Raw genomic sequence first — 22,427 nt, 5'->3', positions numbered from 1 at the left:
TCAACCAGTTTATTTCTGCATGTGTGCATGACAATCCAGTGTTTTTGTTTTAAATTTTACTCTTACCTGGTAAGGATAGGGACCATGTCCTGGCCACTGCCATGTTCCTTTTCCCACTGCTCCAGCAGGGTAGTGAGCTCAGCTTTGGAGTCCACATGTACCGCTACTGTAGTCATGGCTTGACCTAAAAAAGCGAAAAACAAAACAAGAACAGTTGAGTGGACAGCATGTGTATGAGTACACTTGGGAGAATATACAAGACAAAAGGAGTTCCAAACAAAAGTATAGAAACAGTTGATGGGTTTTGTTGATAAGCTCAATACTTCCTCTCTTATCCCATAGGACCCTCAGTTTATGCCACTAATAAACTTCGGCTTTTGACCATCAGTCAGAGTCCACGTGTGTTATTGGCTCAGGGCACCAAGTCCATCGCTGCAAGACAGCAACATCGGGACATAGGGGGTGCTGGTTCATCCAAGAAAAGGACTTTAAAGCACTAAGCTATCACATCGGGCCCCTAAAATCTATTCTAAAACCTTTTTGCTCACGTTGATCTTCAAGGGAAAGTTCTACTAAAAATAAACAGCACATTCCTGCTAAATTTTTTTAAAGATTTTATTTTGGCCCGGCGGCGTGGCCTAGCGGCTAAAGTCCTCGCCTTGAACGCCCCGGGATCCCATATGGGCGCTGGTTCAAATCCCAGCAGCTCCACTCCCATCCAGCTCCCTGCTTGTGGCCTGGGAAAGCAGCCGAGGATGGCCCAATGCCCTGGGACCCTGTAACCCGCGTGGGAGACCTGGAAGAGGTTCCTGGTTCCCGGCTTCAGATCGGCGCAGCACCGGCCCGTTGCGGCTCACTGGGGGAGTGAATCATCGGATGGAAGATCTTCCTCTCTGTCTCTCCTCCTCTCTGTATATCCAGCTTTCCAATAAATAATAAATCTTTAGAAAAAAAAAAGATTTTATTTTATTTTTAAATCATGCCTCCACTTTTTTTAAAGATTTATTTATTTTTATTTCAAAGTCAAATATACAAAGAGGAGGAGAGACAGAGAGGAAGATCTTCCATCTGATGATTTGCTCCTTAAATGGTCGTAATGGCCAGAGCTGCGCTGATCTGAAGCCAGGAGTCCAGAGCCTCTTTAGGTCTCCCATGTGGGTGCAGGGTCTCAAGGTTCTGGGCCATCCTCGACTGCTTTCCCAGGCCACTAGCAGGGTGCTGGATGGGAAGTAAGTCTGCCAGGATTAGAAGTGATGCCTATATGGGATCCTGGTGCATAGCCACTAGGTTACTGCGCTGGGCCCCATTCCCATTAATTCTTAAAGACCAAGAACTGAAGCTGATGTTGTACCAACATGAAAGAATACATAGAAAAATGCCATAGGCCCAGTGTGATAGCACAGCTGTGAAAGTCCTCGTCTTGAACATGCTGGGATCCCATATGGGCGCCGGTTTTAATCTGGCTCCCAGGACCCAACACAATGGTCTGGTGGCTGGGGTCCTTGCCTTGTATGTGCTGCGATCCCATTTGGGGGCCGGTTCATATCACAGCTGTTTCACCTTCCTTCAAACTCCCTGCTTGTGGCCTAGGAAAGCAGTCGAGGACAGCCCAGAACTTTGAGACCTTGCAATTACGATGGAGACCCACAGGAAGATCCAGGCACCTAGCCTCAGATCGGCTCACCTCCAGCCATTGTGGCCACTTGGGGAGTAAACCAACAGATAGAAGATCTTTCTCTGTGTCTTCTCTGTTCTCTGTAAATCTGACTTTCCAATGGAAATAAGTAAATCTTAAAAAAAAAAAAAGGGGGGGGGGGGGCGATGGGCCAGCACCATAGCGTAACAGCTAAAGTCCTTGCCTTGAATCCACAGGGATCCCATACGGGCACAGGTTCCAATCCTGGCAGCCCCACTTCCCATCAAGCTCCCTGCTTGTGGCCTGGGAATGCAGTCGAAGACAGTCCAAAGCTTTGGGACTCTGCATCCATGTGGGAGACCCAGAAGAGGCTCCTGGCTTCAGACTGGCTCAGATCCAGCCATTGTGGCCCCTTGGGAAGTGAACCATCAGATGGAAGATCTTCCTCTCTTTCTTTCCTCCTCTCTGTACATCTGTCTTTCCAATAAAAATAAACACAAATCTTAAAAAAAATGCCATAAAATAATTTGTCCTTCAGGCTTCCTCCTTATCTCTCATCTGGTTTCCTGTGGCACAAATAAGAGGCTAGAAAAGGAGGTAGAAAAGACTGTTGCATTGAGAGATGCAGGAATACCCAGCAATGCATTATACATTATACAGGGAGCTGAGACAGACATTGGAGTATCCAATTAAGACAGAGGAGAGGCTTAACCAGGGGTGCAAAAAAGGGTGATAAATGAAAACCAAATGTTTAGTTTATAGGATCAGGTTTTCTGCCCAAATAGCCTTAGGATCAAAATATCAGATCCGGCCATGAAAAATGTAGTATTTTCACAGAAATAGTAACCATCCCAAAAAGTTTCACACATTGTTCTTCATAATCTGTTGTCGTTATATCTAAAAAGAAAGAGATCTTCCATCTACTGGCTCCTTCCCCAAATGCCTTGTAATAGCAAAGGTTTGGCTAGGTCAAAGTTGAGAGCCCAGAATTCAATCCAGGATTCTACGCATGGATGGCAGGAAGCTGGATTGGAAATGAAGCAAAACTTGAACTCAAGCATTATAATATGGGAGGCAGACAGGCCAAAAGGTACATTACCTATTTTGTCCAATGCCTACTGCAGATTAGCAGATTGTTTTTACTTGTTTACAGAGAAAGAAAACTCCCATTTTGTGCTCACAGTGGCCAAGTGCTGAGCCAGGACAAGACTAAAAGCTGGAAATCAATCCAGGTCACCTATAAAATTATTAACTCTTTTGAAGACATCTACCGTAAGACCAAAAAAAAAAAAGATAGCTAACATAGTACAACAGTTAAGCCACCTGCTGTGATACCAGCATCCCACAGCAGCAGCACCAACTGAAATTCTAGCTTGGTGATGGTACAGCATGTAAACTGTCCGCCTGTAATGGCAGCATCCAAAATGGCCACCAGTTCAAGTCCACTTCCGGTTCCAGCTCCCTGTTTATGGTCTGGCAAAGCAGCAGAGCAGATGGCTCAATTCCACGGGCCCCTGCATCCACATGGGCGTCCTTGTTTCCAGCTTCAGATCAGCCCAGCCCAGTTCTGGCTATTTGGGGAATAAATTGGCAGATGGAAGATCTCTATCTTTTCCTTTCTCTTTCAGGTAAAATAAATCTTAAAAAAGAAAAAAAAGAAAAAATTCAAGTTCCCTTCAATGCGCCTCATAGTAAAAGATGCTTGGCATACTTGGATCCCTGCCACCCTCATGGGAAACCCAAATGGAGTCCCTGGTTTCTGAGATAGCCCTTGCTGTTGCAGTAGTTCCACTCTATTCTTAACACTGCTTTCAAATAAATCAATCTTATACACACACAAACACACTGCGGGGCTCCACTTGTAGTACCAACATCCCTTACGGACATCAGTTCTAGTTCTAATCATCCACCTCCAAGTACCAGCATCTCATGCAGACAAAAGTTCATGTCCTGGATGCTCTTCTTCCCTTCCAGCTCTCTGCCTGCAGCCTGGGAAACCAGCAGAGGAAGGCGCAAAACCTCGGGCCCCTGCATCGACATGGCAGACTGGAAAGAGGCTCCTGGCTCCTAGCTTCAGACTGGCCCAGTAACAGTGGGGAGTGAGGCAGAGAATGAAAGATCTTTCTCTCTGTCTCTTCTTCTCTGTCTTTCAAATACAAATAAATCTCAAGCAAACAAATAAAAATGAAAAAGATTTTAAAGTGTTCAAATATTCATGGGTTTGGTTTTTTTAAACACTAATTTGAAAAAGTTGGGACCGGCATGATTGCATAATGGTTAAGGTCCTCGCCTTGAACGCGCCGGGATCCCATATGGACGCAGGTTCTAATTCCGGCTGCTCCACTTCCCATCCAGCTCCCTGCTTGTGGCCTGGGAAAGCAGTCGAGGACGGCCCAAAGCCTTGAAACCCTGCACCCACGTGGGAGACCCAGAAAGAAGTTCCTGGCTCCTGGTTTTGGATCAGCGCAGCACTGGCCGTTGCGGCCACTTGGGGAATGAATCATCAGATGGAACAACTTCCTCTCTGTTTCTCCTCCTCCTCTCTGTACATCCGACTTTGCAATAAAATTAATAAATCTTAAAAAAAAAGAAAGAAAAAGTTAGAGAGGGAGTGACACAGGCAGAAAGAACATTTCATTAGCTGGTTGCTCCCTAATAACAGCCTGGGCTAGGCCAGCAAAGCCAGAAACCAAGAACTTCATGGGGAATTTCCCATATCAGTGCAGGGAACCAAATGCTTGGGCCATCCTCAGCTGCTCTCCCAGGAGCATTAGCAGAGAGCTGGATCAGAAATGGAGCAGCCAGGAACCAGTCAGGTGGCTATATGACCAGTATGCTGACATCACAGGTGGCGTCTTTACTAGCCACACCAACAGTACTGGCCTCCAAATATCTGTGCTCTAATAAAGCAGAAGCAACCTACATGGCAGATGTTGAGTCACATCACCTAGGTTATTGCATAACTCCAAAAGAAAATATATCCCCCACAGCCCCTACAAGGAACAAAACCAAGACTTCTTCCCTACAGAGCACCTACATTTTACACTCTGTAACCTACATCTCATAAAACAGAGCAGCAGTGAGACTGTGGACTTTTGAACTTATTTTGAGAAAATCCAGACTGCATTTTTAACAGCTACATATAACCAAATATGAATCTTTATCATGTCTAAGTTGGGATAATTATAAAACTTGCAAACACAGCATAAAGAATTTCCATTTATTCTTCACCCAGTTCCATTTTCCCTACAGTTACAATCTTACAGTAATGAGCTACACTAAAATTAATAAATGAACTTTGGTACATTATTAACTAAACTCCAGACCTGATTTAGGTTTTGTCAGTTTTTCAATCAGATTCCTCCTCTGTACCCCTCATCTAGGGTACTACTTTGTATCTAGCTGCCATGACTCCAGAGTTCTGCTTTGGGGTTTACCATATTTTTCATAACTCTTACAATACTGAAGAGTACCAGTCAAGTATAACATGTGGCAATAATTTAACCAACTATTTTCACCAACAAATTTTATACTAAAGCAAAAAAATCTAGAGATTGGAAAAAGCAAGGCCCAGCACAATGGTCCAGTGGCTACATCCTCACCTTCCCATTCGGGTGTAGGTTCATTGTCCCAGCTGCTCCAGTTCCCTTCCAGCTCCCTGCTTAGGGCCTGAAAAAAAACAGTAGAGGATGGCCCAAAGCCTTGGGACCCTGCACCCGTGTGGGAGAAGAAGCTCCTGGCTTCTGGCTTCAAATCGGCTCAGCTCTGGACACTGAAGCTACTTTGAGAGTGAACCAGCAGATAGATCTTTCTGTCTCCTCTCTGTGAATGTCTTTCCAATAAAAATAAATCAATCTTCAAAAAAGAAAAAAAGCAGTGACTAACAACAAAACTGATCTCTTCAGCTATATCCTAGAAATATAAGATGCCTTTATTGGCAAATTATTTATTTATTTTGACTTGAAAGGGAAATTTTAGAGAGAGAGAAGACCTTCCTGCCACTAAAGCCAGAGCAGAGCAAAGTCAATCCAAAAGCCAGGAGCCAGAAACTTCCTCTGGATCTCCCACATGGGTACAAGGTCCCAAAAACCTCAGCAATCCTCTTCTGCTTTTGTAGGCCATAAGCAGAGACCTGGATGGAAAGTGCAGCAGCTGGGACACCACTCAGCACCCACATGGGATGCTTGCGCCATAGGGCTAGGAGGGTAAGCCTGTCAAGCCACTGCACCACCCTATTGGTGAGTTCTGACCAAAAAAAAAAATTTTTTTTGGATAGTAGAATGATGAAGAGATGAAGACAGAGAGATACAGAGAGAAAACCTACTACCTGCTAGTTCATTCCCCAAAATGGCCTCAACAGGCAGGGTTGAGCTAGGTCAAACCCAGGAGCTTCTTCCAGGTCTCCTATGCACCATTAGCAGGAGCCCAATTTCCTGGACCATCTTTCACTGTTCTCCCAGGCAATTAGCAAGGAGTTGTATCAAAAGTATCAGCAAAGGTCCAGTGCAGTAGCCTCACCTTGCATAGACCGGGATCCCATATGGGCACCAGTTCATATCCCAGCTGTTTCACTGCCCTTCCAGGTCCCTGTTTGTGGCCTGGGAAAGCAGTGGAGAATGGCCCAAGGCCGTGGGACCCTGCACCAGCATGGGAGACCTGGCTCAAGTTCCTGGCCCCTGGCTTAGAACGGGGTGAGCTCCTGGCATTGCAGCCACTTAGGCAGCAAACCAGAGGATGGTTGGCCTCTCCTCTCTTTTTATCTGACTTTCCAATAAAAATGAGTAAATCTTAAAAAAAAAAAAAAGATAAATAAGAAAGCATACAAAAATCATATTGCTATATACACACTAGTAATAAAAAAGATTAAAAGTGAAATCTAGAAAATAATTTTTTGGAGCCTGGTGTGATGGCCTAATTGACTAAAAATCCTCCCTCCCCCTGCCAAGTACCAGGATCCCATATGGGTGCCAGTTCACGTCCCAGCAACTCCACTTTCCATGGAGTTCCAGCTTGTAGCCTGGAATAGCAGTGGAGGATGGCCCAAAGCCTACCCTGCACCCATGTGGGACACACAAAAGAATCTCCTGCCTTCAGATTAGCTCAGTTCTGGCTGTTGCAGGCATCTGAGGAGTGAATCAGTGAATGGAAGATCTTTCTCTCCCTCTCCCAGTAACTCTGATCTGCCTTCCCAATAAAAATAAATTTTTCAAAATTTTATAACAGCATCAGATAAAATATTCTAACACATTTAACCAAAAGGTACAAGACTTACACAGTAAAAACTACAAAATACTGCTGCAATGAAAACAATCTAAATAACTACAAGGACATTATGTGTTAATGGATTAAAGGACTTAAAAATGGTAATACTCTCCAAAGTGGTCTGCAAATTCAATGCAATCCCTATCAAAATTCTAATGAACATTTTTGAAAAATGTAAACACTGATTCTAAAATTCAAATTTCAGGGCCTGGCGCAGTGGCCTAGCGGCTAAAATCCTCGCCCTGAAAGGGCCGGGATCCCATATGGGTGCCGATTCTAGTCCCAGCAACTCCACTTCCCTTCCAGCTCCCTGTTTGTAGCCTGGGAAAGCAGTCGGGAATAGCCCAAAGCCTTGGGTCCCTACACCCGCGTGGGAGACCCAAGGAAGAAGCTCTGGGCTTTGGACTGGCTCAGCTCCAGCCATTGCTGCAACTTGGGGACTGACATCAGTGGATGGAAGATCTTTCTCTCTTTCCTTCTCTCTTTCTGCCCTTCCAATAAAATAAATAATTCTTAAAAAAAAAAAAAGTAACCAACAGTTACAAGACATTCAACATCAGTCATTACAGAACTGCATATCAAAGCCACAATGAGTCACCATTTAATATCTACCAAGATCACTATTCCACTTGCTCCACTTCTGATCCAGTCCCCTGCTAATGCAGGGAAAAACAGCAGAGGATGACCTGAGTTTTTGGGCCCCTGGCATCCATGTGGCAGATTCAAAAGAAACTCCAGGCTCCTGGATTTGCGCTAGCCCAAGCCAGGCCACTGCAGCCACTTGGAGAGTGAACAGCAAATGGAAGACCTCTCTGTCTCTCCCTGTTTCTGTTCCTCCAACTTTCAAAAAAAATAATTCTTTTAAAAATAAAATGAGCAGGCCTTGCGCACACTGGGATTCCATATGGGCGCTGGTTCTAATTCTGGCAGCCCCACTTCCCATCCAGCTTCCTGTTTGTGGCCTGGGAAAGCAGTAGAGGATAGTCCAAAGCCTTGGGACCCTGCACTCTCGTGAGAGACCCAAAAGAAGCTCCAGATTGGCTCAGCTCCAGCTGTTGCGCCACTTGGGGAGTGAATCAGGGAACAGAAGATCTTCCTCTTTGTCTCTCCTACTCTTTGTATATCTGATTTTCCAATAAAAATAAGTCTTTAAAAAATAAACAAATGAGCATTTTTAAAACAAATAAACAGGGCTGGCGGCGCAGCCTAGCGGCTAAAGTCCTCACCTTGAAAGCCCCGGGATCCCATATGGGCACTGGTTCTAATCCCAGCAGCTCCACTTCCACGGCCCAAAGCTTTGGGACCCTGCACCCGCGTGGGAGACCTGGAGGAAGTTCCTGGTTCCTGGCATCGAATTGGCGCGCACCGGCCCGTTGTGGCTCACTTGGGGAGTGAAACATCGGATGGAAGATCTTCCTCTCTGTCTCTCCTCCTCTCTGTATATCTGGCTTTCCAATAATAATAAAAAAACTTTAAAAAAAATTTCTGGATGAAAACAGGAGATTTCTTTTTCTCACTACACTTTACCCCCACATCTAATATTTTCCACTATTCTGAAGCTTCTAAGTTAAATTACCTGATATGCCCTCTTTGCTAACAGATCTCTGTACACTGGAGGGCATGTTTACACAGATACTACTTTAACAAGACTGCAATCTTAAAACATCAATAAGTGCCTTTACAAGAAAAAAAGTTCAACTTTAGAGTTTTCAATGAAAACGTACTCAGTAATGTTAAAACCGTGTATAACCTATTCCTACTCAAGACTAAAAGCGGCAATACACCAACTCCAACCCTTACAACCAACCTGTACTGGACTCCTCCTCTTGCACCGGAGTCGGCATACGTAGGAACCAACTGCGGCTTTGCGCGCAAAACTGCTTCCCTACATTCCCCCGCATGCTCTATTAGTTCCTTAACATCCCAAAATAAACCACCGCTCGGAAATTAGTAACTGTTTTACACAAAGACCAAAATCTTGAGTTTCAACCACTAACTCGACTCCTGCTTAATTGACACATAAACACACGCTTCAAGTAAGCCTTAAAGGTAAACTCCGAGACACTGGAAATGAGGTTAACCCTACTGAGGAACCTGCCGCTCTGCACGTGAACGCGCTACAACAGGAAGTTGCTAGTAGGAATGAAACACGCAGGTTCACCAACAGAGACCACAATAAGGGGGAAAAATCCACAACAGGCGGACAGAGTCCCGCGTGATTCGAAAATACTAGTTAACGTCTTCCACACAACGAAAAACACAGCTCCATCACCGCCACGGGAGGAAACCAGACGGAAGATAGAGCACAGCGAAGCCGATGCCTCCGACACCCCAAGGAGAGAACACCCCGGAAAACAAGCTCCCCGGAGCCGAGGCGGGCCCAGCAGCAGCTCGCAGCACCCTCCCCCGACGCCCGGGAGGCGGCACGGGGCCGAGGGACCCGAGAGCCCGCCCAGGTTGACCGGGGTTGGAGGCGGAGACACGGCCGGGGACCTGGCGGAAGGGGAGGCCACCGTACGGCGGGGAAGATGGAGCCCCCCAGCCCGTACGGACGAGGGAAGCGCAAGGCAGCCCCTCCTCCGAGCGGCGAGGGGCGCAAGAGCTCCTCTCAGGAAGCCGCTTTCGGGGACACCACAAGGCCGAGCTCCGAGGCCCCGCCCCGAGCCCCGGAATCCCCGGGGAAGCCGGCCGCCCGGGCCCCGCCGGCCGCCCCGGCCCGCCCCCTCCCCGCCGGCCGCCCGGGCAGGTGCCGCCCCTCCCCCAGCGCGGCGCCCACCCTCCCGGCCTGCCCGGCTTGGCTCCCGGCCTCGGCGCACCCGTCCCGGAGGCCCAGCTTCCTCCTGGTCCCCACTCACCTTCGCGGGCGGCTTGGCCGCTTCCCCCCTGACCCCGCCAGAGGCCACAGTTCACACACACCACCTCAGGTCCCGCACTTTCTCCCTCACTCACACACAGCGCGACCACGGCTCCAGAGCGGCCCACAGATTTTGCGTCACTCGCGTGCTACGTGCCCCGAGCGCGCGCGCGCGCCGGTTTGGCGCGAGGTTCGCAGGCGAGGGGCGGGAGTTCGCACGCGAGAGCGGAAGGGAGGCGGGGGCCGGAGTTGAAAAAAGCCCCGAGGCAGCCTGGGAAATGAAGTCCCGCGTCTAGGAAGACGGCCCGCCGGCGCTGATAGGCAGACACGCACTTGGCCCAGCGAATTGGCTGCCGGGATTTGTAGTTTTATGGTTAGACGCGAAGTGCTTGGAAAGCGGTCCTCCTGATACTGGTCTATAAAATCTCTTGACACAGCCTCAAAACTTTGTGCTCTGTATCATTTGTGTTTTATTATCTCACTTGTACACATCGGGTCTAGCACATACCAAATTCAAAAAAAGTACTTCTACAAGTCTACTCACTGAGGGTGCGGGGAGTGACTGGTTTTCCTTTTTTCAAGAATTTAGCCTGCAGGAATCAGAAAATATTAGGTATTATGTGTAAGGCAACGATGAAGAAACTCAAGCCCATAGGTGCACGCAGGACTTGGCCTCAACTCATTTTACCTCAATTCCAGAAGGTGTAAATGCCCCAAATTGCAGAACCAGTTAGTGGAACCCAAAGGACTTTGACCCAAGAATACCTTTGCAGGACTCCACAGGACTCCAGCAGGAGCTTGGCCTGAGGAGACCCCGCCCCATGGTCCCCCGGGGAGTTCTGAAGCACATTTCTGGCATTTCCATCATGTCCTCCCAGCCAAAACTTTCACGGAACACAGCAAGCAGCGGCCATACTCAGGTCCCACATCCCAAACGAAGCCCAGAATCCAACAGGGGCATCGCACTCTCTCCAGGCAGCCGATCTTCCTCCTGCATTCAAATGCTCAGGCACAGATTATTCTAGAGTATGTAGTGGTGTACCATAAGCACCTTTCTGCAAACCCCTTCTCCTGGGACAGCACTTAGCTTTCTTCTCTGTGTTCCAGGACTTCCCCCCCCCATACCACTAATGGCAACTATGCGTTTTCTTCACCTATATAGCAGGCTTGGTTCTCAGCCAAACGTTTTAACTACACTCCCATTTCAACCTCACCAGCACCTCACAAGGGGAGGTAAGGTTAACCACTTTCACATATGAGAAGCAGGCAACCTTCCTGCCATACTCCCCTGAGTCATAAACCCCAAATGCTGCGGGATGGGGTTGTTTAATCCTCAGATGTCTTCCCTTTGTCCTTGCTGTAGGCCTGGCCCCTCACTTCCCAAGGCTGACTCTTGGGTGGGGAGCCCAAGGCCCAACTCTTCTGTTCCTGACACTGCCTCAGCCTGCCACCAGATGGCACCGCTGCTCTTCTTTGGAAACCCCACCGTGGCCCCAGGGTTGGGGCTGCAGTGAGAAGGGGTTTGGGAGAAGTCAGGGCCCCAGGAGACTGGGGCAGTAGAACAGCGTTTATACAGGGCTGGGTGGCAGCTGCTCCAACAAGAATCCCCCCCAGTGTAATTTCCGCAGCTTCCTCTATGCCAATACCCTCCACACACAACCGCACCTGTAGGTACTCCTAGACCTCCACCGTAAGAAAAGGGGCAGCAGGTGGGCCTTCCTAGCCTCACACATGGCAGCTGTTCTCACTGCACATCATCCACTCATGCTGATATTCAGGGACTTACACCTGTACTTTAGGTGCCACTTCTCACACCCAGTACTTTTACATGAAAATATTTGGAAGCACAAAGTTAAGGGACCACACTGCTTGGCTCTGGCACAATAGTCTGACTCATTGGAAAGCAACTTCTCTGCCTCATTGATAGAATATCTCTGGACCCTCTCCCACCTTGTTTGGCCGACCCTCCCCTCCCCACCCAAAAGGTGTGGCTGAAAGAGGAAAGACCCACCTAAAGGTGGGAAGAGTGATGTTTAAGGGCTGCCAGTAGCAGAAGAAAAGAGACAGCAGCTCAGCTTTGGCTGCCACCCATCCCCAAGCACACCCCCTCTCTGGGGGAGGAAAGTGGACAGTGCCAAGTCCTCTGGGTCTCGGCCTGCTGCACCACAATGCTGGCGCCAAGCAACCTTTCTCTTGAGTACTTCCCTCTGGCCTCCCTTGAGCCAGTGCTATTTTCCTTGGTGCTATCCAACAAACCCTATGCCACTCCTGCAAATTCCCAGAGCTAGAAGCCAATGGGCCAAGTTCCCATACACACTTCTGCTCTCCCATTAGCTTGACTGACTGTTAGTATAAATGTCTGGCAGTGCCACAGAGCCACAAGGTTCGGAGGATCCAAGCCTGGACAGAGAAGAAATGCCACTCATTCAATGGAGGTGCCCTTCCTCTACCTTCCTTACAAAATGAGGACAGGGTATGCTCCAGGAGGTGTGCCAAATGACCACTCATGTTGGGTTATGCCCACATCACCGTTCTCATGTTACAGAAAGAGAAAATGAGGTTCCATGAACAACAGCTGGAGGCCTTACCTTGTCCAATGGCCACAACAGATACAATCTCTGAAAGTTTGTCCCCATCTCCTGTCCTCACAGGCACAATTTCATTGGAGGGCCAGGTGGGAAATGAAACCACAGCCTCTAGCTCCCACATACCCAGCCGGAGAGAGGAGCCCCGTACCACAGGGAGAACGCTTATGTTAGGGAGGCAATTAGAGATCAGCCTGTGTAAGAGGAGCTTAAAGAAGACAAGCTCCCGCAGGAAGGCCTTGAACGCACACCTTGGGAGCAGCCAGAATGAGACAGCCCAAGTCTTGCTCAGACCCCTGATCACTTTACAGGCAAGGGAAGCACCTCAGACAAATCCTCCCTGCAATGCACTGAGGGGCGACCCTGTTGCTCACTTTGGATAATGAAACCTTGGCAGCTTTTCCCCCAGCGAAGCACTGCGGAGGAATTGCCTCTGCCCAGTGCTGGGATGACCCAGCCTGATAACACCGAGTAGCAACACAGTGGGAGAATGCTACCTCACGCACACTCAGTAGACCCTCTGTCCAGGAGAGGGCAGGAGGAGGAGCTGGAGAAATGGCAGCAAGAACTGCACCCCACAGCCTTAGAAGCCTCAGTCTGAGAAGCCCTTTCTTGAGATGCCCACCTGGCCTATCAAGGGTGCTCTTTTGAGCCTAGCACAGTGGCCCAGTGGCTAAATTGCATTCCTTACATGCACTAGAATCCCACGTAGGTGCCAGTTCGTATCCCAGCTGCTCCACTTCCCATCCAGCTCTCTGCTTATGGCCTGGAAAAGCAGTAAAGAATGGCCCAAAGCCTTGGGGCCCGGAAGAGGCTCCTGGTGTTGGATCACACCAGCTCCGGCTGTTACGGCCACTTGGAGAGTGAACCAGTGGATGGAGGATCTTTCTCTCTGTTTCTCCTTCTCTCTGTAAAATCTGCCTTTCCAATAAAAATAAATAAATCTTTTAAATTTTAAATTCAGGGACCCAGCATGGTAGCCTAGCAGCTAAAGTCCTCACCTTGAACGTGCCAGGATCCCATATGGGTGTCGGTTCTAATCCTGGCAGCCCTGCTTCCCATCTAGCTCCCTGCTTGTGGCCTGGGAAAGCAGCTGAGGACAGCCCAAAGCCTAGGGACCCTGCACCTGTGTGGGAGACCCAGAAGAGGCTCTGGGCTCCTGGCTTCAGATCAGTGAGCTCTGGCCATTGTAGCCACTAGGTGAGTAATTCATCAGATGGAAGATCTTCCTCTCTGTCTTTCTTCCTATCTGTATATCTGCCTTGCCAATAAAAATAAATATTTTTTAAAAAATTTTAACTCAGTTACCTTGCTTACCACAATCTTACATCTGAACTCTTGTCTCACACAAAGAGCCTCTACGCTACAAAAAATTATTCACCTGCTTATCTGAAATTCAAATTAAACTAATCATCCCATATATATTTTTTTAAATCTGGCAATGCTCTCTCAGGGCTGCTATTCAGACATAGACTCTGATGGCTCCCATGCCAGGGCCCTCAGGGGCTCACTTGAATCCTCTCCAAAATGGTAACAAGCCAATCAGAGCACCTGTTACCCAAAGACTACAAATGGATGAACCCAAACCATCTCCAGAGGCAGGCATTCGGCCTAGTGTCGGGGTTCAATGAACTCAAGTGAGACTCCAAGGCAAGTGAAATGATTTTAATTTTAGGTCCATGGTGACTGAAATACTTTTAATTTCCAGTTCAGGGGTAACCTTCTTGCTATGAGCAAGAAGCACTTCGAACAAAAATAAGTATGGAGTTTTTATAGCAATTATCTATGGGAAAATCAATAGCTGTATTATGTTGGATAAAATACATAATGGAGGGCTTATTTTGTGACACAGAGCAAGCAAAAATTTACAATGCTTAAGATTCTGATCCAGTTACTTCAATAAAGATTTACAATGCAAAAGCTCAGAATTCCAATCCTATCACTTCAATGTAGACAGTAAACAGCACGCCTCAAAGGTAACTCAAAGGCAATTCTGAAAGCCCCAAGCTCATTCCTATCTCCTGTTTGTTTCCTGGTGTTTCAGAAAGTAGGGTTTTTTTCCCTTTGACAGGATGAAGGTGTTTCTTAGGCAATTGTAGAGTTCCAGGAATACATTCACCTTGAAAATTAACTCTATCAGCCTAGCGATTAAGGCGCCCATGTCCCACCCTTGGAGTGCTTGGATTCGATCTCTGCCTGAGCTCCTGACTCCAGCTTCCTGCTCATGTACACCGTAGGAGGCAGCAGTGTGGCTTCAGTAGTTCAGTGAGGCAGACCCAGCTGAGCTCATGGCTCTCAGCTTCAGACATTGTGGGCATTTGGGAGTGTGAACCGGCAGATTGCAGTTGCTTTCTGTAATCTTGCAGATAAAATTTTAAAAACAGAAAATAAAACTTCCTTATTCAGCAGCTGATGAGCTGGATGACATAAGGCTAAATTCTACCACTGATGGTTAGGATAGGCATGAAATTTTTACCTTTGGGAGCCAGGCGCGATGGCATAGTGGTTAAGGTCCTCACTTTGCATGCCCTGGGATCCCATATGGGCGCCAGTTCTAATCCCAGCAGCCCAGCTTCCCATCCAGCTCCCTGCTTGTGGCCTGGGAAAGCAGTCAAGAACGGCCCAAATCTTTGGGACCCAGCATCCGTGTGGGAGGCCTGGAAGAAGCTCCTGGCTCCTGGCTTCAGATTGGCTCAGCTCCGGCCGTTGTGGCCACTTGGGGAGTGAATCATCAGATGGAAGATCTTCCTCTCTCTCTGTCTCTCCTCCTCTCTGTACATATGACTTTCAAATAATTAAAAAGAAGAAGTTTTACCTTTGGAAAGAGTTTGGAGGAGACAGCTCAGAGGTTGAGTCCAGCTTTAGCGGCAAACAGATGTGGGTCCCAACATCTGGGGATTCTGGCCCAGTGTCTTCACTTCTCTTGAGTTGCAGTTTTACAGCTGGAAAAATGGGAGTGGCAGCTTGTTTCCACTGCTGTTCTGAAAAGCAAATCATGATGTTTTGCTTAGCTGGGAGGAGGAGGGTCAGGGAGAAGGTACACAGTAGGTCCTGGAAAAGTCACGGTTCTTCCTACTTCAAATATTCTTGGCCTCTGGCTGCCCCTGTAACGATTCTTCAGGACTCCCTTGGCTCTGGTACCTTTCCCCTTTGTTTGCCGTCCTGCTTCCTGGAGGAGCCCAGGCTTTTATCATTTAAGTGAGCAACAAGCTCCTTACCAGGAAAAAAAAATAATAATCCTAAGGTACATTTCAGAAACACTGTCAAGTAAGGGAGAAGCCACTCTTGGGGCCCTCTGTCCACGCCCTGACCTAAAGCAGAGCGGGGTGATAAATGGACCTGCCTTAGGCTTCCTCAAGCTCATCAAGGGTTATGGGATTAAAGGTCAAAGAGCCTGGTGATTGCAGACGTGGTATGCTCCCCAAACCAGCCCAGCGACCCTGCCTTCCTGCTGGGCTGGGGCTTGCAGGCGGACACGGAACTCTCGCTCACAGCACACTTTTCTTCCCTGGCAGGGTGGTGATGTCACAATCAAAGCAGCAACCAGAGGGGGTGGCCAGGCTGGCTTTACCCTAGACCATCCTCGAAGTGGACATGTGTCCAACACAAAGCAAGGGCTGTGGCATGAAGAGGTTCAAATTCTGTCTTCCAGATACCCCATGGGCCTGACAGATCCCTGCCATTCCTGGGGCTCTGTCCTTCCTAGAGGCTGTGCTCCAGATTGGAGATCGGGGAACAGGTGCAGTGACAGCTGGGAGCAAGCACCCCATGCTCTTTGGCTTCATGTTCTCAGGATTATAAATTTTTCCAGAGGTAAACAATAGTGCATTCAATATTAACCCAGACTCCAAACTCCCAGAAACTCTGGAATTTTCGGTTATGCCAATTTGTAACCACAAAATGTTTCTATTGGATTCAGGGATCTCTGGCCTGACCCATGAAAGGTGCATTGTGGGCCCGGCACCATGGCCTAGCGGCTAAAGTCCTCGTCTTGCACATGGCAGGATCCTATATGGGTGCCGGTTCTAATCCCAGCAGCCCCGCTTCCCATCCAGCTCCCTGCTTGTGGCCTGGGAAAGCAGTTGAGACAGCCCAAAGCCTTTGAAACCTGCACCATGTGGAAGACCTGGAAGAAGCTCTGGGCTCCTGGCTTCAGATCGGTGCAGCTCCAGCCGTTGTGGCTACTTGGGGAGTGAATCATCAGACAGAAGATCTTCCTCTCTGTCTCTCCTCCTCTATATATATCTAACTTTCCAATAAAGTCAAGTCTATCTTTTCAAAAAAAGGGAAAAAAAAAAAAAGAAAGAAAAAGAAAGTTACTTTGGGACCCACTGAGGCAGACCCTGATAAAAACTCAGGTTAGCTGAAGCTTCCTACTCTATCTATTCTTAGAGAAGAATAACTTGGTCTAATGGGAGGAGGCCAACCTGACCCTAATTAAGAGTTCAGACACCCTCTATCACTACTATCTAATCACCTGCTTCCTTTCCTGGCCATCATGGGCCTGGGTCTCCCAGAAACATTGTCAAACATGATCAGGTATAACCAGTTAGGCACAGGAGCCAAAGGCATCAAGGAGAGGCATTCTACAGGGTGCAGGGACGCTTGGTTCTCACCATAGGGCAGTTCTTCTCTCCCTCACAGGTGAAGGTGTCGCTCCATGAAAAATCACATGATGTTGCTGAGAGGAGCCCCCCCTGTGGCCCAGCTCTTGCCCTATCAGGTTCAGACTTGTCACAGGATAGCCCCTGTGAAGTCACAAAGCCGCCTGCTGCCCCATAGGCCCGAGGGCCAGGACAACCAAAGACTAGTGAGTACAACAGCAAGGCTTCAGAAGCCGCTGTGGCACTCTGTGCTAGTCTGTAGAGTCTGCGAGGCTTACTGACCAACCAGCCTCACGTTGTTGTGGGTGAGGGAGTCCACTGGAGACCAAAGGATGAGGACAGTTCCTGAGGTCCCAGCCATCGCTGAAAGGTGAGAACAGCTGTGGCCCGGGGCTGTGGTCCTTGTATGTGGACCTGTCCCCGGAGACCCCGAACAGGGAAAGACCTTTGCTGCACCTGAGTACATTTCAGGGTCCTGTTCTTTGATATTTTCGGTGTTCCATGGAGAAGGACGGTTAAACCGCTGAGCCAGGGACTGGCTTCTCAGAGGAAGAAGAGTGTCAGGAGGAGAAACAAGAATGTCCAGTTTTCACTCTCTCAAGAGTGTAGACTCCTGCCTGCTTACGGCCTGACCAGGGTGGGGGAACAGGATGGAGGAGAAAGCTTCATTCCGCAAAGCATGGAATATTGGTCATGTCCATGAGAGGTGTGTTGGGTGGAGGGCACTTTGTTTTTGGATGTGAGGGACAGGGAGAACCACTCAGTAGAATCTTTGTTTTCAAAAACAAACAAATGGAAAAAAAGGGGGGGCAGTGTGTTAGCCTAGCAGCTAAAGTCCTCGCCTTGCATGTACTGGTATCCCGTATGGGCACAGGTTTGTGTCACTAAGCTGGATATTTTCCTTTATCCATACCTTACATACAGGGTTTTACTAGCTCTGTGATTTCAACATTTAGAATATTCTTTTACCCTACACTCCATTTTATCCCTGTGAAATCTCATGCTTCCCTTCATAACGTAGATGAAAGGACCATTTTGGGTTTGGCCTGCTATGAATCTGTGCCTACCAAGCCTAGAGCCTAGAGAGGAAAGGGACAGGACAAAGAATGCCACATTTAGCAGCAACCTCAGAGTCCTACCTGACTATCTCCCTTCCCCCCAGCTCTAGTCCCTGGGTCTACTTCAGCTTCTTTCTCTCTCTCTCTGTCTCTGCTTTTTAAAGATTTACTTATTTTTATTGCAAAGTCAGACATACAGAGAGGAGAGACAGAGAGGAAGATCTTCCGTCCAATAATTCACTCCCTAAGTGACTGCAATGGTTGGAGCTGCACCGATCCGAAGCCAGGAGCCAGGAACTTCCTCCAGTCTCCCACACGGGTGCTGGGTCCCAAAGCTTTGGGCTGTCCTCAACTGCTTTCCCAGGCCACAAGCAGGGAGCTGGATAGGAAGCGGGGCTGCCAGGATTAGAACTGGCACCCATATAGGATTCTGGTGCGTTCAAGGCAAGGACTTTAGCTGCTAGGCCACCACACCAGGCCCTTCTTTCTCTCTTTTTTAAAGATAAGTTTTAAAAGATTGATCAACTGATTATTGGGAAGTCAGATTTACAGAGAGAAGTTTCTTCCATCCACTGAGTCACTCCCCAAGTGGCCACAACGGCCAGAGCTGCGCCGATCCAAGGCCAGGAGTGAGGAACTTCTTCTGGGTCTCCTACACGAGTGCACAGTCCTAAGGCTTTGGGCCATCCAGTACTGCTTCACCAGGCCACAAGCAAGGAGTTGGATGCAAAGTGGAGCAGTCAGGATACAAAAAGAAACCCATATGGGATCCTGGCATTTATAAGGGGAGGATTTAGTCATTGAGCCATCATGTCAGGACCTACTTCAGCTTATTTCCAACCACCAGCACAGCCCTGCCTGCCTCTTGCCTTCCCTCTGCTTATGTCTTTGCTTTGCTTTTGCACACTCCAGAAATGACATTCAGGGCTCTGTGGTCAATGCTCACATGGGGTTCTAAGTCTGCAGTGCAGGAGCACCTCTCGGTACCTGGGTCCAATAGGCAGAGGACAGGAAGCTCTTCCCACGGGTACCATTCATCTTTGCTAACTCAACTGAGATCCCTGATGTCTCCAGAAATTGACTCATCCTTTTGTTGCATGCAGGATGCTCCCTGCTTGTGTTTGAGCTTATGAGACCACTAGCCTTACCTAGGAACCAGAAAGTGTCCAGGGCAGCCTGGGTGAAGTACAAATGCTGTCTTTCCTGTTTTCTTCCTCCCTAAGGTTATACAGCAGAGAGGGCAGGTGAAGTGGGCCCCCATCCCATTAGGCCAAGTAAGTATGGATACCAGGGGCTTTTGTTCCAAAGAATCCATGAGAACCATGAGCCTATTCTAAGTGGGGCAGTGAGTCAGGAGAGGAGAATAACTATGCCATGGCCTTGTGAGGGGAAAAGGAGTTGCGCTGGGGCTGAGGCAGCAATGCAAAGAGAGGAGCAGAGCTTGTGCAGGCCAGGACTGAAGGATAGACAAGCTCACCACGAGGCCCTTCAGTAGGCTGACAGGCTAGTCCAAGGCTGCACCTTCGGGTCACCCTCAGAGCCTTTCTGAGCTACCAGGGTTGGAACCCTGTCCCTGCTGAAATCTCCAGGTGTGGGACACAGGCAGCAGAGTTTAGTGAGGCTTCCTGGGAGACAAATAACAATCAAGGCAGAGAGCCACTGCTGCAGAAGGCTTGAACAGAATGTGGACAAGATGATTTTCACCCCAAAGTGGGGGGCTCAAGGCTTGAAATCTTGAGGGCCAAATCAGCTGGCCCATTTCCTCTTGGAACTCCCACTCTATTCCACCCTCTCCCACAGACACACCCACAGACACATCCAACCAGAGTATCTGTTGTGCAGAAAGCAAGACAGAAGGACAGAAGACTCAGGAATCCAAGCCAGGGAAGGGAAGAAGCAGGCGCCTGGCCTACAGTCTTGACCCTTGACCCTAAGCTGTGTGGCCCTGGCAACCCATTGGAGCCTCAATTCAGCCTTTGTAAAATGGGGATGAGATGCCTGTTGTGAAGGAGATTGTGAGGAGGGTGGCAGGAAGCACAGGTTCACAGGGAGGACACACACACACACACACACACACAAAATAAAACAAATGAACAAAACAAAAGAAAATGGTCTATCTATAAAGAAAGTAAAACTTCCATATGCAGAGAATGGTACTCACCTGCAGGGTTTGTAAAAGATTACACAAACTAAGAGATGCAAATTGCTGGGTCTGGTCCAGCTGAGTGTTCACTCTGATCTGGGATTTCGTTGCCTGCCATCTCTGTCCCCTGAGTCCCTCTAGATGCCACTCACAGCAGGGAGAGTGGGACAAGCCCCTTCTGCCTTTTGTTTCAGGATGCTGAAGCATCAGAGGCTTTGTCTGACTTACTGGGCCTGAACTGGTGGTGTTGCAAGCCAGGGTTCTGGTGACAGTAACTGATCCCTGTTGGGGGCAGAATTTTGCACTCATTCCAGACTCCAAGCACCTCCTCTGTGCTAGGTGCACTGTTTAGCCTCTCAAGCATCCTCTCGGCAGTCCTATGAGGTAGGCATCATTCTCCACTCCAATAGAGGAATAAGCTGAGGCTCAGATTTAGTTAATCACATTGCGAGGGCTATTCAGTTTACAAGGACAATCTTCTCAGTTTGGGTTCTTTTTCTTGCAGATAAGTCTTGTGCTTTCCAGTCATTCTTGGGCCTCTGTCCATCTTCCCTTCTCCAGTTCTGAACTATCTTCATAGGCAGTCTACACTGATTTCCTTCAGCTTCTTTAACACTATAAGACCATCTCTCTCCTGTTGGTTGCAGATTTATTCAGTCTTTCCTTGCTTCCTTCATTCATTGAGCATCATACCCCAAGGAGAAAATGGTCCTGCCTCACGCTCACAGGTTCCTGGAGGAGATAGCCACACAAACAGAAAATGTAATAAATAAAACTTGCCATGCTGGTACCCCAAAGGCTGTGTGAAAGACCCAGAGCATCCAGGATAGTTGGCATTTATTTATTTGTATTGGAAAGACAGATTTACAGAGAGAAGGAGAGACAGAGAGAAAATCTTCCATTCACTGATTTACTCTCCAAGTTACCACAACAGCTGGAGCTGAGCTGATCTGAAGCCAGGAACCAGGAGTCTCTCACATGGGTGCAGCATCCCAAGGCTTTGGGCCATCCTGTACTGATTTCCCAGGCCACAATCCGGAAGCTGGATGGGAAGCAGAGCATCCAGGATACAAACGTGTACCCATATGGGATCCCAGCACATGCAGGGCAAGGGCTTTAGCCACTAGGCTACTGTGCCAGGCTAGGTGTGTAGCTCATGACAGCCAAATCTCTGTATTTTAAAATTCAAGATATGCCAACATGGGAAACAAATGCTTTTACAAGAAAAACATATTGAGGATCAGCATAGTTCCACAGAGGTTAAGCTGCTGCTTAGGGTGCCCGTAGGAATACCTTCCAGGTCTACTTATTCTATTTCTGATCCTGCATCTGGTTAGCGTACTTGAGAAGGCAGCAGAAGATGGTCCAAGTTCTTGGGCTCCTGCTGTCCAAATAGGAGACCCAGATGGAATTTCTGGTTCCTGCTAGGCATCCTGTTCGGGCACCAGTTCCACTTGCTCCAAGTCTGATTCAACTCCCTGCTAATGTGTCTGAAAAAAAAAAAAAAAACAATAGAGGATGGGCCAAGTGTTTGAGTCCCAGCACCCATGTAGGCAACTCAGAAGTTCTCAGCTGTTGGTTTGGGCCTGGCCCAGCCCTGGTTGTGCAACCATTTGGAGAGTGAACCAGTGGACAGAAGAAGTCTCTCTCTCTCTAATTCTTTCTTGCAGATAAATAAATAAATGTTTTTTTAAAAAAAAAAAACCTTATTTCTCTGTTCTTCTCTATTGTTCTGTTCTTTATTTAAAAAATAAAGAAGAGGGCCCCGGGCGATAGCATAGCGCTTAAGGTTCTCGCCTTGAATGCACCGGGATCCCATACAGGCACCAGTTCTAATCTCAGCGGCTCCACTTCCCATCCAGCTCCCTGCCTGTGGCCTGGGAAAGCAGCAGAGGATGGTGCAAAGCCTTGGGACCCTGCACCTGCATGGGAGACCTGGAGGAGGCTCCTGGCTTCAGATCGGCTCAGTTCCAGCCGTTGCAGTCACATGGGGAGTGAACCATCAGACAGAAGATCTTCCGCTCTGTCTCTCCTCCTCTGTATATCTGCCTTTCCAATAAAAAATAAATAAGTCTTTAAAAAAATAAAGAAGAAATGTTTACTTTGCTCTTAAACAATATTGAATAGGACCATGTTATGGTACAGTGGTTAAGTTGCCACTAGCAATGCAGCATCCCACACTGGAGCACCAGTACTAATACTAGCTGCTCTGCTTCTAAACCAGCTCCCTACTAATATGCCTAAGAAGGAAACTGAAGAAGCCTCAAGTGCTTGGGCCTCTGCCT

General features: G+C 48.3%; 2 protein-coding genes across 5 annotated transcripts in view; one reads left to right on the top strand and one right to left on the bottom strand.

The window, feature by feature from the left end:
* The window catches only part of DCAF1 (DDB1 and CUL4 associated factor 1), a 75,124-nt gene extending 54,497 nt beyond the window's left edge, over window positions 1-20,627 (bottom strand). Inside the window, exons 1-3 of one of the 4 annotated variants that reach the window (XM_058678575.1) lie at window positions 20,161-20,627; window positions 15,153-15,318; window positions 67-184 (exon numbers count right to left, since the gene is read on the bottom strand). In XM_058678575.1, coding sequence (XP_058534558.1) covers window positions 67-176 — 110 coding nt within the window. In that variant the 5' untranslated portion in view covers window positions 177-184; window positions 15,153-15,318; window positions 20,161-20,627. Of the gene's footprint in view, window positions 1-66; window positions 185-9,753; window positions 9,911-15,152; window positions 15,319-16,953; window positions 17,080-20,160 lie in introns of those variants that run through there. The other 3 variants (XM_058678574.1, XM_058678576.1, XM_036497426.2) reach the window with 3 other exon arrangements.
* RAD54L2 (RAD54 like 2) overlaps window positions 17,206-22,427 on the top strand; it is an 85,332-nt gene continuing 80,110 nt past the window's right edge. The window contains exon 1 of the mRNA XM_058678578.1: window positions 17,206-17,311. The gene's annotated coding sequence lies outside the window, so the exon portion shown is untranslated. The remainder of the gene's footprint in view (window positions 17,312-22,427) is intronic.

Source organism: Ochotona princeps, chromosome 21 (genome assembly GCF_030435755.1).
Source record: "Ochotona princeps isolate mOchPri1 chromosome 21, mOchPri1.hap1, whole genome shotgun sequence".
Taxonomy (NCBI): domain Eukaryota; kingdom Metazoa; phylum Chordata; class Mammalia; order Lagomorpha; family Ochotonidae; genus Ochotona; species Ochotona princeps.
The sequence above is the reverse complement of the archived record's forward strand: the minus strand, read 5'-3'. Positions and strand labels throughout refer to the sequence as shown.